This window comes from Diabrotica virgifera, chromosome 7 (genome assembly GCF_917563875.1).
Source record: "Diabrotica virgifera virgifera chromosome 7, PGI_DIABVI_V3a".
Taxonomy (NCBI): domain Eukaryota; kingdom Metazoa; phylum Arthropoda; class Insecta; order Coleoptera; family Chrysomelidae; genus Diabrotica; species Diabrotica virgifera.
The window spans coordinates 173897552-173915936 of record NC_065449.1 but is presented as its reverse complement, the minus strand read 5'-3'; the positions used below and the strand labels follow the sequence as shown (position 1 = coordinate 173915936).

At 31.8% G+C, this 18385-nt stretch overlaps 1 protein-coding gene across 7 annotated transcripts in view; it reads right to left on the bottom strand.

The window, feature by feature from the left end:
* Positions 1–18385, bottom strand: part of LOC114335140 (microfibril-associated glycoprotein 4-like) — a 139416-nt gene that overhangs the window by 68932 nt on the left and 52099 nt on the right. Inside the window, exons 3-5 of one of the 7 annotated variants that reach the window (XM_050655945.1) lie at positions 10385–10600; positions 7672–7893; positions 4806–5036 (exon numbers count right to left, since the gene is read on the bottom strand). The exons of 2 other annotated variants lie outside the window; for them this stretch is intronic. In XM_050655945.1, coding sequence (XP_050511902.1) covers positions 4806–5036; positions 7672–7893; positions 10385–10600 — 669 coding nt within the window. The remainder of the gene's footprint in view (positions 1–4805; positions 5037–7671; positions 7894–10384; positions 10601–18385) is intronic. 4 more of the 7 variants (XM_050655949.1, XM_050655948.1, XM_050655950.1 and 1 more) reach the window with 4 other exon arrangements.

Sequence of the window (18385 nt, the reverse complement as noted above, 5' to 3'; positions counted from 1 at the left end):
TGTATTCATACAAGCTACTACATTGCTAATCTTGCCTTCATGAATCAAACAAAAGTTATGATATGCAACCACATTTCGGCTGTGGTATTCAGTACTTGCATGATTCTTCAGCAATTCAGTAGCCTTTTTATAAGAAGTCATTGGCTGAACAACCAACTTTCCCAATTTAACATCATTATTCCCACCTTCTCTACGACCAAACATAACACAGTACTTGCATAAACCACCATGTACTAGTTTACTGTAAACTAGCCATTCATGTGTTTCTAACCAGCTTTTCTGAAAAGAGCGGTTTTTCTTGCCTTCAGAGACCATTGGGAATATGAAACTTTGACATGGCACCCAAGGGTTTTTTACCCATTGAAATTTCTCTTCATCTGTTAGAAGTGATGGTGTGACATCTCCATTCTTAAGAAGACGACCAAAATCGCGAACAGATAAGTTACAAGTGCTGACTAATAATCCTGATGCAGAGCGATCTGTTCCTGATTCCTTATCTCCAAATATATTAGCCTCTTTAACAAGGATGTTACTGTTAGCTGTTGTTTGATTTTCTGGTTGGGAATCTGCATGGTCCACCTGAAAATTACGAAAATACAATAAACATTACATGAAAATTTAGCATACCCAAAATATCGCAAGATTGGTATTTCTTTAATAAAAACTTAATGTTCTCAGTTATTTGTAACCTGATCTCAATAATATTTTGTATTTGTTTAGAAAATTAAAATACTCAAATCTTTGCGTCTTGTAGGTATATTTTTTGTAAAATGTATGGTTTTTAAGCGGAATGGGACGTTTCGATGCCGCCGGTTCATCGCCAGTCCATTTCATTGCCGTCATATGTCGCATTTCCTATAATTCCTAATTAATACTAAAAATAAATAATAATTCTAACTGTCGAAAATGCCTTTTTTGGCATTTTTCGATAAACATTTGAAAACAAACAGCTTTTAGGGCAAACGACAAACTTTTAAAATAAAAAAGTTGTATATTTTACCTCGAATTAATAATTTTACCTCTCTGAACTATGTTTTATTTATCCTAATTGATAAAACCTTCAGAAATGTATATTCTGTAATTTGGTGTACATATATTTATTCAACAAACTATTAAACTTTAATAACTAGGCCTACTGCCACAGTGTCCAATATTTAGGAGAATCTAGTTATCTAGTGTGATTGTGGAAAATTGCCAGAAACTTGCTTAAAGAGAATCAGAAACATAGGTATACAGTAATATCTTTAATAAAACTAGGCTCATTAATTTCGAATAAACTTGCTATAAAAACACTTCATTGTGCTTTTTACTATGTAAATGCATTAGCAAACACTTCATTGTGCTTTTTAGTATGTAAATGCATTAGCAGTAATAAGTTCGAAATCATCAATATGATCAGTTATAAATCCAGAAATAAAATACAAGAAATCTATTATTTATGCTCTCGCTTGAACCTATAGTAGACCTAAACATCGTAAAACAACATGATCTAGGAATTTCAGGAGTAAGTTTTAACAGTAAGCCAATGCAATGAAGACAGTGTTAACTAAATGAATATGTTTATCGAACTTACCTTAGGGTTTTTAGAAAAGAAGGAGTCAAGGCCTAGTTGTCTTTTATTCTTTCCACTAGAACTCATTTTACACAACACAACACAACACTGACAAAACGAGTAGAAACGAGAAAATTTTAGTTTTTTATTGTGAGTTCTGAATTACGGCACGTTGGCATAAACACGTTTATAAGCTCTGATCACAAACTGGGAAACTGAGCTAGTAAAATGGCGGATAGCGGGTGGATGCGGGCATGCGCTAGTTGTTATGCGGTTGTACTGCTCTTGGTGGAGGATTTTCAGCGCAAGATTTTCAGCTCAGCGCCGACTGTCGTAGTTGTAGCCGTGCTGGTAAAGTAGAAACCGAAACTGACATGAATATCAGTTCTATGAGCAGATATAACATATTATGTTGACTGTAGAAGTGTAGAGCAGAATATATTGTATTTTATGAAATAATATAATATTGTAATATAACCAATTAATGCATTTATGTTCCCGAAATAAATTATTTGAATCAGGTACAATATGTTTCATAAAATAACTTTTGAACCCATTTTATCTAGTGTATTTTTATTTCGTCTGGGGGGGGGGGGGCACGTGCCCCCGTGCCCCCCCTTGGATCCGCCACTGGAAACGGCATTTCAAAATGTTTAATCTCCGCGACGTTATTAAAAAAATTATAAACAAATTAGAACAATTTTCAAATGCCGTTTTAGAGAAGAGTTAAATTGAAATTTGAATTTATCAATTAGACAAGGCGAAAACGGCGGGTTCGAAGGAAAAAATATTCCCATGAGATTTTTTTGCATAATCACATTCGTGAGACAACCCAGAATAAGGTTCGAGAAGTCGCCCACGTGAAAAGTGGGCCAATTTTTTTATAACAATTTTTTTTAATCAAATTGTAAGGATCAATATTTTTGGCCCGAGCAATTTTTTTTTTAATTTTTTGGATCATTCTGGACAAAAAAGGTCTCTTATAATTTTTCTCTAAAGTTGATCGTTTTCGACTTATAAGCAATTTAAAATTGAAAAAAACGAAAAATGGCAATTTTCGAGGCTTAATAACTCGGTTAAAAGTTACTATTATGAAAGTCAATATATGACTAAATTAAAGTGTAAAGCCCCCCCTACGAGATCCTGAAGAAATTTTTGTCATTATTTTATTACTAAGCTGTTATTTTTAAGTAATAATAATAAGCGCCATGCACGTGTGCGGCGGCTGTAAATGCTGAGTACGAGAGAAGCCATTCCAGCGCAGTCCAATTATTGTGCATCTTACTTGCACTCACATTTACAGCCGCATCAATGCGATCTATCCGCTCATTGTTATTAATTAAAAATAACAGTTAGTAGTAAATTAATGACACAGATTTCTTCAGGATCATGTAGCGGCGACTTTAAACTTTGAAATCACTTTCTGACTTTCATAATAATAATTTTTAACCGAGTTATTAAGTCTTAAAAATGGCCATTTTCGCATTTTTCAAATTTTAAATTGCTTATAACTCGAAAAAGATCAACTTTAGAGAAAAATTATAAGAGACCTTTTTTATCCATAATGGTCCAAAAAATCAAAAAAAAATTAGTCCGGTCCAAAAATATTGATTTTTGCAATTTGATTAAAAAAAAAGTGTTAAAAAAATTGGCTCACTTTTCACGTGGGCGACTTCTTGAACCTTATTCTGGGATGTCTCACGAATGTGAATATGCAAAAATATCTCATGGGAATATTTTTCCCAACGATCCCGCCGTTTCCGCCGTGTCTAGATACATACATTTGTCGAAGATATACATAAAAACAAAAGTAATGCGACCTTACACAGATGTATATTCTTTTGCAACAATTGCGTTTTTGCAATTGAAAATAACAGTAACATTTAATAAACAAATTAAATATCTCATAAATTATTAAATATTCTCCACCAATTTTTTTTGTTTAATACTAATTACATATCAAAATTTTCTTATTAAATAAAATTAATTTATGGTACTTATTTAAAACGTAAATAATATTTTTTTGCAAATTTGATTTTTAAATTTTACATATAATTATTTAAGTAAATAGGGAGTCAAATTTAATTAGGTAAGTCTTAGGTGAAAGATTTATCCTTCAACTTTGCAGAAAAAATATTAAGGACCTTATATAAAATATAAATTATAACCTCAGCAGTTACAAAAGTAAATATTGTGCAAAAATGAACCCTTTTTAATTATTTAACAATGATCCCTTTTTATGATTTCGATACTTTTTTGAATTTTTTTTTGTATTTACCTAAATTTTGATATACAATTTTTTCCAACCTGTACGGAATTACATTGTGATTTTTATTATTTTGTTAAGCTCACACTGGTTACATATTATTACAAATTTTAACCCTTAAACGCCCAAGGGTGGGTAAAAAATGTCCACCTAATGTGTATTCCCCTGTAACATATTTATTACGTGTTTAATTTTTTTTTTTAATTATTTATTGTTAAAAAGACAGCCCATTATCGAATGTTAATTTGGTTCTACCAATATTTTTGAAAATAAAAGCAGCATCTTGAGTTAAATATGGATGGGCATAAAAAGTACACCCTTGGCAAAACTTGTTACTAAAGGTTTCTATATAATTTCTCGTTGGTAGGAAGATAATCCGTATAATTATCGATGTATAATTACATAATCTACATAATTATCCGCCAATAAGGAGGCTGAAAGAAAGAATATGGAGAAAATCGACAAATCTGAATTACTGGCTTTTACTGGTATGTTAATTTTGATGTACGTTGTAATTTTGTTGTAAGGTTTGTAAATTGTTTATATTAATATTTTAGAAGATGCTGTGTTTATTAAGCATAAGATTCTTAAGTTTAATCCATTTTCAACAACTCTCAATAAATATATTAGCTATTTTCGAGGTGGATATTTTTTACCCACCCTTGGGCGTACATGGAACCTAAAAAAGGTTGGGCGTTTAAGGGTTAATGGACAGGACCAGACTTTAAAGAACCTATGCTTACAGAGGGAAGTAGAGGAATGTTTGCGCTATAACCACTAATAAAGGAAGGGAAATATAAAATGATTGCTTTTATTTTTTTTTTTAATTTATTGAATATCATTTTGAACTCATTTTTTCAATTTTCTTAGCCTCCAAACTTCACTTTGTAACCAAACTTACATTACTAATATACATTTTTCCACAGCCTACCATAATTACTAAGATATTCCGTTATTTATATCTAATAAGAATAAAAATTCACTTACCATACATTTGTGCACAATTTCCAGAATGTGTATCTTGATCCACATCAAGTGTTGAAAACTTTGCCTTGAATTGATATTTTAAACCATCCCCAGCATTACCTGAGTATCCAGTAAGTTCTTTGAGTGGGTAGCCATCTTTTTCGCAGCCAATCGAGAACATTGCATATTGTGCATAACTAATATTTTTGTCCGTGTCTGTTAACTCTATAAGAAGTTCGTTTCTATCGAATGCTACAAATTGAAATGTTGTGTATATTAAATATGATATTATGAAAAAAAATTTTTTATTAAAATCCTTCATAAATGGTATATAATTTATAAAACATTAACTTAAAACGCTACAGCACAAACGCAGAACGTTTTCGATCTATTACAGATCGTCATCAGTGCTGAATAGGATCTTTACATGCTAAAGCACCAAAATTGAAAGTATATGGGTAAACACCCTGTAAAATGTTACAGTAATGGAAACATTGACATACTTTGTTTTAAATAACATGGATTTTTAACATGAGTTAGACACGTTCTGAGGTTCAGCGATCTTACATAACGAACGGTCGGTAACAATTTAATTTAAATAATATCTAATAAGAAGATACCATTTATACAGGGTGTCCCAAAAAAATTGGTCATAAATTATATCACAGATTCTGGGATCAAAAATAGGTTGATTGAACCTGACTTACCTATAAACAATAGTGAACACAAAAAAAGTTACAGCCCTTTGAAATTACAATATGAAAATCGCATTTTTTTTCATAATATATTGAAAACCCTTAGAGATTTTTTATTGAAAATGAACATGTTGAATTCTCATGGCAGGAACATCCTAAAGAAAAACAATATGGAAATTTGTAGACCCCATAAAAATTTTATGGAGTTTTGTTCCTTAAACCCCCCAAAATTTTGTGTCCGTTCCAATTAAATTATTGTTGTTGCCATTAGTTAAACCCAATATTTTTAAAACTTTTTACCTCTTAATATTTTTTCGATAAGCCAGTTTTTATCGACATGCGTTTTTTAATACGTTTACATACAAATTTTATGGGGGTCTCGTTTCTTTTAAACCCGCAAATGCTTGTGTACGTTCCAGTTAAACTATTATTGCGGTACCGTTAGTTAAACACAGTGTTTTTAAAACTTTTCTGTCTCTTAGTATTTTTTCGATAAGAGAGCTTTTATCGAGATGTGGCTTCTTGTTTAATATGGTTTAAAATATACCTAAAAATGTAAATTATAAATAAATTTTCATATTATTACCAGGTGTCTATAATCGTACTTAATCATATACCTACAAATATATGGTGGATTTGTCAAATATTCAAAATATCTCGATAAAAACTGGCTTTTCGGGAAACAGCTAAGACGCAAATTTTTTTTAAAAATATGGTGTTTAAGTAATGGTATTACAATAATAATTTAATTAGAACGTACACAAAAATTTTGGGGTTTAATTGAGCAAAACCCCCATAAAATGTTTATGTGGTGCACACATTTCACTATAATTTTTTTTTAGATGTTGCTGCCATAATAATGCCAAATGTTCATTTTTAATAAACAATCTCTAATAGTGTTCGATATCTTGGAAAAAATTTATTTTACTTTTGTAACTTCAAAGGGCTGTAACTTTTTTATGGGCATATTTAGTACTAAGGTAGGTTAGGTTTAATCAACCTATTTTGGACCCCAGAATCTGCGGTATAATTTATGACTTATCTTTTCGGGACACCCTGTATAAGCATATAAAATAGGTAAAAATTTATAATATACAGTTGAGTCCGGGAATCTTTACCCGTGCGTCATCATTTAAAGCATACGAAATAAGTCGTTGATATGTCGGAAATTGAAATTTACTAAACGCAACAGCAAGTCACTTAGGGTAGGGCGGGGCTAGTTGAGCAATTTTTCACTTAATTGATCATAGCTCATCAACGATAAGTTCAAATTGCTTGTTACGCATACTGAAAGGAAAGTTATTTATTCCTTTCTAAAAGGCTACATAGTAATATATTTCTAATAAATCACATTTAACAACTACAGCGGTTTAAGTAAAGCAAGTCCTACTTGCTCAACGTACCCCATAGGTGAGTTAAGTTGAGCAAGGGTATGGGGCAAATTGAGCAGTTAGAAAATTTAGCCAAACTATGGCATAAATGTTTACTATACTAAATTGACAATCAAGATGCAGTAGAAATAAACAAACCAAGACACGTTTAATGCTACTAGGAGCACTCCTGAATCATAATTTACAATGTATATACATTGTACATATACAATGTAAACTTTCGGTATAGGCTTCGCAGCAAACCAGGCAGTTATAGTCATCTTCGTCACTGGACTGATGTATTTGTTTAGAAACATTTTTCCTCTTTTTTTTTATCAATCTTCTTTGGCTTCTTATTGCGTTGTTCCTCTTTTGCGTTAGTTGAGCAACTATTGCTCAACTAACCCCAACCAGACTATTTGAAACATAAATGAGGTTATGAAAAAAACTGTTAAAACTAGAACACATTCTTTAGTAAATATCAAAAATGCACTAAATTTATGATACTATAACACTTACCTGATATAAAATAGATAATATTTAACTGATACAGAAGAATTATTCGCAAATACAAATTTTCACTACTGTCCTACTGACCTACTGTCACTTGCTCTTGCGTTTAGTAAATTTCAATTTCCAACTTATCATTGACTTATTTCGTATGCTTTAAATGATGAGGCACGGGTAAAGATTCCCGGACTCAACTGTAGTAATAGTTACCAGCATATACAAAGTAAGAGATTTGATAATTTTGTGCAGATAATCCTATATTAATCCTTAATATAGTTTGATATAAATAGATCTATAAATAAGATATATTACCAGTCATGTGATAAATATTTTCAAGTCCAATCCAAAATTCACCCATTAGATCACCAAAACCGAATTTGTAATCTCTCCAAGGTAGATAAAAGTCCTGTGATCCGTCAAACCTCTTTTGAATATGAGTCCAGCCACCACCCTTAGTTTCCATATCGCAGAGTACAGCGAATGGTTTGCTACTGGTACGTGGTTTAATTTGGTATACACCAGATTTGTTGTTTCCTAAATATTAATTTTTATTAGTATACCATTTTTTTCTAATAAATTTAATATAGAACATTCAATTCTAACAATTAAATAACAGCCCAGGAAAGGACCGTTTTGGCATGTAATTTCCAGGGTCAACTCCGAATTGCATGAAAATTTGGATTTAGTTTCTACTTAACCTCCATTTCGAAGTTGAACTTTGCCGCTGGTTGCTTTTACTTTGGGGGTGACAGTTACCCCTTTTGGAGGGTGAAAAAACATGCATTTAAAGTAAGTCCGGAAATGGATAAACTGACTAATTCTAAACAATTTTCGTTCTGTAGAATTTTTTAAGTAGGTAAATACTTTTGCAGTTATTAGCGACTGAAAAATGTTAGTTTTCAACAAAAAAAACACGTTTTCCGGGATAAAAATTAAGTGAGTTATGCCCAAAATAAGGTTTGCTTTTTTTGTAAAAAAATCTAAAAACTTTCTAATAATTAGCAACCCCAATGAAATTAATCGGTACCGCTTTACAATTTATTTTATATGTGTATTGTTTATACGATATGTAAGTTCGACCGGTTCAAAGTGCTTAATTTTAAAGTTTGGTAATATAATAAAAAAACTTTGTTTTATAACTTTGGAAAATTGTTCTTTCTTCAAAATAACTGAAAAAGTATTAGTGATATGAAAAATCTCAAATAGTAAAAAAAGGTACGTTTTGCTTTTATAATGCTTATGCTTTTGCTAATTTCATGTTGTTTTTCTCTAAGACAATAATTGGTGAAGATACGGATGTTCAAAATTTGCACACATTCGTGATTAGTGACTTAATCAAGTCCTTTTTACCTGATGTGGTATTCCCACTGACCAGTGGTCAATCCTTATAAATTATGTAGTATAAGTAGGATAGAAAATATTTAGTAGATAGGTATGGGAAAATATATTGTAAAATGAATGAGCAAAATTAGTGAATCGGCGAATGAGCCTTGAAGGGCCCGTAGTAATATATCTCCAAAGAAAAAAAAGTCCTTTCACATATAACCCTTTCAAAAATATGCACTTTGAACCGGTAAAACTTATAGATCATAAAAAAATACAGTAAAGTAAAGTAAAATTGTTTGTGAAGATGTAACGATTAATTTCATTTGGGGAGCTAAATAGGGAGAGACCCTTAAGATGTGTTTCCCAAAAAAGGGACAAACTTTAATTTATCACATAACTCCCTATTTAGAACTAATCTAACCACATAAACTAGAACTATTTACCATCCACATACCATTTAATAACGTTTTAAAAAAGTTTTAATGGGTTTTTCTCCCGAAAAGTGCTTAATTTTTTTAGGTCTGGATCCCGCGTATGGAATAAAAGTTGATTAATAGCAAGCTGAAAATTTGTTAATAGCTTAAGGGTGTCTAGTCGGATAAACTTTGATATATGGGAACACTGTAACAGGGGCAGTTTTAATTTTGGAACAGGTTAAAAATTTGAAACGGTCAGACCACGAAAACGGCACATTTATTTTGTCCGATAGGACAGACTTAAACTCTCCGAACAGAGATTAAACTCTCATGCAAAAATCAGACTGCTTTATCACCTGTCACAATTCTTGTCATTGGACATATTCTACATGTTCCACTCATTAAAACGCCCATTTGGTGATAAATAGCAGTCTGATTTTTGCATGAGAGTTTAATCTCTGTTCGGAGAGTTTAAGTCTGTTCTGTCGGACAAAATACATGTGCCGTTTTCGTGGTCTGACCGTTCCAAATTTTTAACCTGGTCCACAATTAAAACTTCCCTGTTCCAGTGTTCCCATATATCAAAGTTTGTCAGACTAGACACCCTTAAGCTATTAACAAATTTTCAGCTTGCTATTAATAAACTTTTTTTTCATACGCGGGATCCAGAACTATTTGATTTATATCATGTAGAAATATTAGAGTATTATTTTTCATAAGCTAGTACTTTGCTTTTGTTAGGTCTATAAAGTTCACCCATACTCAATCTTTCCCGTTTTTCTATATGTATATTACATTTTTTTACTATGAATACTTTTTATTGATAAAATACTTACTGTTTGGGTTATTTGTGAAAAATCGCCTGAAGAAGGGTTTATTTGGCAAAAAATAAACATTTTCAATCGCAAATAACTGCAAAGTACATATTGAATTAGTCAAAAAACTTTATAGAACGAAAGTTACTTAGAATTAGTCAGTTTCTCCAGTTCCGGATTTTGTTTAAACGCACGTGTTTCACCTCCGGTATGGGGTGATCCCTCCCCCAAGTAATAGCAACCAACGGCACAAGTTAAACTTTGATGTGTATAGTAAATATAACCTGAATCCAAATTTCCATGCAATTCGGTGGTGACCCTGAAAATTAACGGTATCGCCGTATTTCCCGTTCATCTTCTGGGCTATGAAGCAAATAATATAATAATAATATAATAATATCGAGACACAAACCGCCAGAATCATGTGTTTTACAGGACCAATAAATATATGAAAAAATATTGCCTCACCAGCTTCTAGAATTTCTCTGCAACTTCGTGGATGATTATTTTCTGAATTTTTCGTAACTGGATTTAAACGACAAAACGGTGTTTGGCTTCTACCTAGCAGATATTTACATTGGTCAAACACACTTAAAATGGTTTTTTCGTATTCTTGAATCCCATTTTGCCTATCTATCCCAATGGACAACTTTAAGGGAACTTGCAAATTTTCTTCCTTGGTCCCTAAAAAAATCATAATGGTTTTCGTGAAAAATAACTTGTGAATTAATAAAAGTTAGCAGAATCATACCAGTCGTTCCCGAATTGCTATAAAACGGTTATAAAGACATTATAGACCGTTAGTCCATTTACTCATGGTTTGTGCTCCCAATTTTAAAGAACCGTCGGATTAACAGAAAATTTGGCATACACATAGCTAACATGTCAAAAACAGTGATATTGTGCCGATGCGTGCTTCTGTCCTAGGGGTGAGTTTCACCCCTTCTCGGGGGTGAAAAAATTTACGTTTACCATGAGTCTGGATGTGGGTAACCTGATTAATCTAAGGAACTTTTGTTCTATATCGTTTTTCAATCATTAAATACTTTTCGACTTATTTGCAAGTGAAAATGTTCATTTTAAAAAAGAAAATTATGTTTTTAAACTGTTTCGCAAATACTTAAAAAGCAAGTATTAAAAAAAAATTCTTGGAAAAATATAGCTTATAAAAAAAGTTAAAAAAAGTGTGTGCAAGAGGTCTCTAAACCCAGTAGAACAAGAGTAACTCTGAGCTACAACTGTTGTAGATAATGAAATATAGTTTCTTATTCGTCAAATTCCAAATCGAATATTTCAACGTCAAAAAACCAAAAAAAATAAAGCACTTCTTGAAGAAAACTCATTATAACTTTTTAAATTGTTTAAAAATACTATATTTTTGTAAAAGAAGTTTCCAGTATAAAAATTCAGCAAGTTACTCTCAAAATAAAGTTGGTCCCTTTTTTGGTAAAAAAATCTGGGAAAGCGCCCCTTAACTAGCAATTCAAATTTAATTGTTCGCTACCGCTTCATAAGTTGCTTTGCGAATTTATTATTTATATGATCTGTAAGTTTCATTGGTTCAAAGTGCTTATTTTTAAAACAAATTGGTTTTAAATTAAAATTTTATGAACTTCTTATTTTGAGAAAAAAAGCTTTTTCTTCGAAATAACTTTAGAAACATTAGTGATACCAAAAATCTCAAATAGTAAAAAAATGTAGTTTTTGGTTTTCTGAATATTTTGGATTTTTATTTTTCTGTAAGACTAAAATTGGTTAATATGTGGCTGTTCACAATTTGCATACACTCGTGATAAATGACTCGTTCAAGTGCTTTCAACTACAGCCTTTAAAAAAAATAAGCACTTATGATAATGATGAAACTTACAGATCTTATAAACAATATATACAAGAGTAAAACAACTTGTGAAGTGGTAACGACTAATTTCATTTGGGATACTAATAAGGAGATGATTTTCACGATTTATTTGCGACAAATAAAGGGAATAACTTTATTTTGAACATAGCTTGCTTACTTTTGATGCTGTAAATTTTTTTTGAAAAACAAAAATAAAGTTAAAATAAATGTATCTATACCATTTGTATTTAGTTACAATGCGAAGCCAAAACTGTCTTAAATTTTACATAGTTTAAAGAGCCTGTATTAAGAGCCTTTAATTATCTGAAGAACCTCTAAAAAGGGGTGAAATCGTCGATATAAGTGCTGGTTGCGCTCTCTAAACTCAGTAAAAGTTAAGACAGGTTTGGCTTCGCATTTCAACTGAATAAAAATGGTATACCTTTTTATTTTATATTAGTATTACTCCTATAGAGCAACTAGGTCCATTTTCCGTTGGAACTTTACCAAGCCTTATACGGGGTTGTGAATTGCAACTTTTTAGAATTCCCTTTTGTCTTCACTACCGCATCCATCTGGCTTGCAAATTTTAGAAGCCATGGAGGCGTTATCAGGAAAATGGTACAATAAGTTTTTCAATTAAATCTCTCTTAAAATATTTATTAAATATTTTATTAGGTTGAAAGACTTTGACTTTAAAAATAAAGATCTTTTAAAGATTTTAAAAAAGATGTAATGAGGTTTCTCCAAAAACCTATTTTTAATTAGCTAAAACTGTGCTCTATTCAACATCATAAGGAACAACGAAAGATATGGACTGCAGCAAACTAATCTTGCAAGGAAAAGTAGAACGAAAAGGAGGGCCAGGAAAGCGAAGGACTCTCTTACTAAAAAATCTACGTACTTGGTTCAACACAAAAATCACAAACCTGTTTAGAGCGGCGGTGTGCTAAGTACAGATTGCCATGAAGGTTGCCAATATCCGAAAGTGAAAGGTATCACAAGAAGAAGACATCTGTGCTTGTAGTATGTATATTTTGAGACCTCATGCATGTGTTATAGTCAAAGCCCGAATTTCAGGCACTCCTAGTTTTGACTAGGCAATCCTCAGGTCTGACTGACTGTCTTAGTCAAAGCCCGAAATAAAATTACCGTTTCGGCCTTGGACTAGTCAAACCTATGAGAGACTACTATACGTTGGTCAGGCAAAGGTCCAAATTTAATTTTATGAAGTCGGAGTTTGACTAGTCAAACCCCGATCAGCTATTAAAATGTCGTAATTTGTTAGATCAGGTTTAATAAAATGTCACTTTTTAATTGTTTATTATTTTTATATTGTCGTAATTAAAATTAAAAAATTAGTGTTTATTCTCGCATGTTGAGGCATTATCATTATGGCATTTCCATTTAGAGTTGCACAATACGTTTGACCTTTTACACTTACATGGTTTTGAAGAGCATTTCTTATTGCAGTGGTATTTTATAAATCCTTGTCCTCCAAATTAAGAATAATTTGTACTAATGAAAGGCAGCTCTCTTAGAGGCAGCTTAAAGTCTGGAACATTTTCGAAATCAGGAAAATTCGCTTTGCATTCTCTTATTTTATTTCTTGAAAAAAGTGTATTTATTGTTCCGTATTTCGTATCAACTCTATATAAACCGTCAATTATTGCTTCATCTTGCATGATACCCAAAATATTCCGAGCATCTCCTTGGCACGCGTTCGAGTATGCGTTGTGCACAGAAATGCGATTGAAGGTCTTCATGACCAGCCTATAATGCTATGAAACAATTAAGTGAAAAAAAAGCCCTTCGATTTCGATCGGAAAACTGTAACAATACCTATCCCCAGCTTTGATAGAGCCAAAGGAGGTGCTTGAAATATTTTGGGTATCATACAAGATAAAACAATTGACGGTTTATATAGAGTTGGTACGAAATACGGAATAATAAACACACTTTTTTCAAGAAATCAAATAAGAGAATGCAAAGAGAAATTTCCTAATTTCGAAGATGTTCCAGACTTTAAGCTTTCTCTGTCTCTAAGAGAAATTAATACAAAAGATTCTAAATTCGGAGGACAAAGATTTATAAAATGCTACTGCAATAAAAATGCTCTTTCAAATTACGTAAGTGTAAAAGGTTTAACGTATTATGCAACTCTAAATGCCATAATGCGTCAACATGTGAGAATAAACACTAATTTTTTATTTTAATTACGACAATACCGGGTGTCCACTTATATTTTCCCCCATTTTAACTGCCTATAACTTCTTAACGGCTCAAGATAGAAATATGCGGTTTTCGCTGAAATGTTTTATTTTAGTAAAAGTTTTGTCTGAATGGATTGCATTTTTTATACCGCTTTCAATTACGAAAAGAAAAATGGCGGATTTTTTAAAAAAACGTGGTTGACTTTTTTTTAATGGAACACCCAGTATATTTTTTTGTACATTAAAAGAAAGATCATTCAACTATCCAGCGATATAAAGTTTTTTAAAATCGGTTGTCAAGTCACTGAGTAATTAATTTTTAAAATGAGAGGTGCAACGTGGGTATCACATACCTAAATAACATAGCTAAGCAAATTGATATTATGTTATGTGTTTCCACATTGCATCTTTCATTTTAAAAATTAATTGCTTAGTTATTTGACAACCGATTTTAAAAAAATTATATAGCTGGATAGGTAAATGACCATTTTTTTCAAGTTAAAAAAATATACTGGGTGTTTTAATAAAAAAAGTCAACAACGTGTTTTTTTCAAAAATCCGCCATTTTTTATTTAAAAGCGATATGAGGAATGGCCATTTGCATAAAAACTTGAAAAAACGGTCATTTACCTATCTAACGATATAAAAATTTTCAAAATCGGTTGTCAAATGACTGAGCAATTAATTTTTAAAATGAGAGATGCAATGTGGAAATCACATAACATAATATCAATTTGCTTAGTTAGAGAGTTGCATCTCTCATTTTAAAAATTAATTACTCAGTGATTTGACAACCGATTTTGAAAAACTTTATATTGCTGGATAGGTGAATGAGCTTTCTTTCAATTTTCAAAAAAATATACTGGGTGTTCCATTAAAAAAAGTCAACTACGTTTTTTTCAAAAATCCGCCATTTATCTTTTCGTATTTGAAAGCGATATAAAAATTCAATCTATTCAGACAAACCTCTTACTAAAATAAAACATTTCAGCGAAAACCGCATATTTCTATGCGGTTGAGTCGTTTAGAAGTTATAGGCAGTTAAAATGGGGGAAAATATAAGTGGACACCCGGTATAAAAATAATAAACATTAAAATTAAAAAATGACGTTTTATTAAACCTAATCTAACAAATTACAACATAGCTAATCGGGGTTTGACTAGTCAAACCCCGATTTCATAAAATTAAATTTCGACCTTTGCCTGACCAAGTTAGTCTCTCCTAGGTTTGACTAGTCAAAAGCCGAAACTGTAATTTATTTCGGGCTTTGACTAAGGCCGTCAGTCAAACCTGAGGATTGCCTAGTCAGATCTAGGAGTGCCTGAAATTCGGGCTTTGACTATATAACACATACACCATTTATTTTAATTTTTTAAAAACTATGCAATAAAATAGTTGTTTTTGGGTTATTTACAAAACACCGTCTAAAAATTAGTTTTTTGTTGAAAAATGGACACATTCATTTGTAGAATAACTCGAAAAGTCTTAACTAAGTGAAAGGATGCTTTAAAACAAAAGTTGCTTAGAATTGGCCCGTTTATCCATTTCCGGAGTTATATTATGAACGTATATTTTTTCAGCCCCGAGAAGGGGTAAAACTCACCTCCAGGTTAAATCATACATCGGCACAATATCACTATTTTTCTTTGGTATATTTGACATACACAGCATATTTGGCAGCATGTATTTGGTGTATGCCGAATTTAATGTCAATTCAAGCGGTTCTTTAAAATTTGGCGGTTTTGCAATATTTTATGGATATTACTGTAATATACTGCAAGGTTACTACACGGGTCTTGGTCACGGATGAGATTTCTTACGAGTCCGTTTAACAACATACAGGCCTACTGAGCTCTAACAGGTATTCACTTAACCCGCCAGTGGTCGCTATATGAGATTTTCTCTCACGGTTTCAGAAAATTGCGCACAACTTTTTTTCTGAGAAAATATACGCGCTGTAGTTCTTTCTAGTCTCCTAGCTATCCTCCCTCGACAATCTAATAGACTCGTCCGCTCAGATAGTGACTCAGCTTACTTAGTATCACCATATTGTTGAGTCAGTGCGTTTCATGTAAGAGATTCTCTCATCAAGCGACCACCGGCGTCACCAACTGTGTATAAAAATTAATTTTATTTTTCCCCTTAAAACCTGAAATAATATCCTTTTGTGATGTAATAAAAGGCGCCGTGGATGTGGTCGATGATATGAAAATCTTATATTCTGTTTCACGGGTTAGTTGTAGATTTTCACTTACCATATATTTTTCAATGTTAAATATTGGCGACATCAATAGTCACATTTTATACAGTGCTAGTCAAAAGTCCGTACCCCCCTCGTATCTTTTGATCGGTTATACCTATAATAGTGAAATTTGGAGGGAGGAAATAAACGGAGGTAAGCTTCTTAACTAGTCATGACAGGTGGCGTAATAGTGACAGATGACGTTACAGAGCCACTGTGACCGATAATTTTAAATAGGACTTTATGACAAGTGATACTTCATTTTAAAGGTATTAAAAATACCTATTCAGTTATACTATTTTTTTTTGGGTTTAAGTTGATTTTGATTTTGGTGAAAAAATTAAATAAACATAATATTGTACTTTCGCATTTAATTAATAAAAATTCAAATGTCCGTCTATGGGTTTTTTTGTCAAAAAGATGACGTTTTTCAATTATCTAGTAGTTTTTACGTCAACGTCAACCTTTTTGACAAGTAATCATTGGCGGAATTTTGAATTTTTTAAATTAAATGCGAAACTACAATTTTATATTTATTTAATTTATTCATCAAATTTAGCTTAAACTCAAACGAAATTAGTATGACTGAATAGGTATTTTCAATACCTTTCAAACGAGCTATCACTTGCCACAAGGTCCCATTTAAAATTATCTGTCACAGTGGCGCTGTAAAGTCATCTGTCACTGTTACGTCACCTGTCATGACTAGTTAAGAAGCTTACGTCCGTTTATTTCCTCCCTCCAAATTTCACTATTATAGCTATAACCGTTCAAAAGATACGAGGGGGGGTACGGACTTTTGACTAGCACTGTATAATGATAATAATAAAACAGAAAAACGTCGTGTCTTTTTTAAAGCAAATGGCTTTATCGTTGATAAAACCTCATCTTATAAAATGTTCTAAAGAAAGGCAAAAGTTGGATATGTGAGAGAAAATCTCACGCGCGACCACTCGCGTAACAATTTACCTAGCGACCAATGCAGGGTTAAAAAAACAAAGTACATGGTAATTGTAATTAGTAAGCGCCAAATACTAAAAAATACACGGGATTTAGTTTATCAACAACCAAATGATAGGGTAAAGAGTTACATATATCTTGGTACCAATATATACAGCAACAGCAACGTACTCAACGCGTATATAATATAGGTATAGCACTTTTATTTGGATGGGGAAAAAGCCTTCTCGTAATTTATATACTACATATAAGAAGTTTTAACTTCTGTCGGCACTCCCAAGAGTGCTTTAAAAAAATTTTGTAATACATTTACAATCAGAATATTTCGAATAGTTGCAAAAAAAGTTAGGACAGCCATGCTGATCGCCAACATCCGGAACGGATAGGCCCCGAAGAAGAGTAAGAAGAAAAATGTTTTAATTATAGGTAAATATATAAATAAAGTTTAGATAATTGAAAGAAAACTCATACTACCGTGCTAAGCCCAAAGGCGGGAACTGATTTTTTATCGAAAATGAGATGTTTGTATTTTTAGCTAAAATAGGGTATTTAGTATATATTTATAAAGTTTTTGGAGTTGTAGAAGCATTATATTTTAAATAAAATTGCAATTTTGTTAGCGGTATCTACATTTTTCAGTTAAAATACTAAGCCATTTGGCGGCAAATGTTAAATACTATGGCGTTTTGACGGTATCTGCTACAGTTGCCGTCCATATACCTTAGCATATTGCACTTACCGCTAATCTACTTTCAAGAAATCTACGCCTACATTTAGAAACCGCCAAATCGCCTTAGTATTACAAAGTAAATTCGGCCTAATTTTACAATAAATTATTGTGTTAGTTAAAAGAGTTTTGTGTGTGTGTTCACAAAGAGGGGATGGCATTAGATAGTTAGTAAAAGAAATAATTAGCGAGGATGGTAAGAAATTTTCGAGTTTATTATATTTATTGAAATGTATTTTCATTTTTGTTTATAATATTTCAAGAATTAACCACATTGTGTTGTCCTAAACAATATGAATCTGCCCCAAGTGGATGATTTTTTATATCTTGAATTAGGCAGTAAGAGATTTTCATATTTAAAAAATATGTCTTTTTTTAATTAGGTTTTAAAAACTTAATAATATATCCACACGCTGTCCACAAACATTTTTAGAAATAGAGACTTAAAATAGGTATTATGTTTTTTTAGAAAATCAAGTAGAGTCGAGT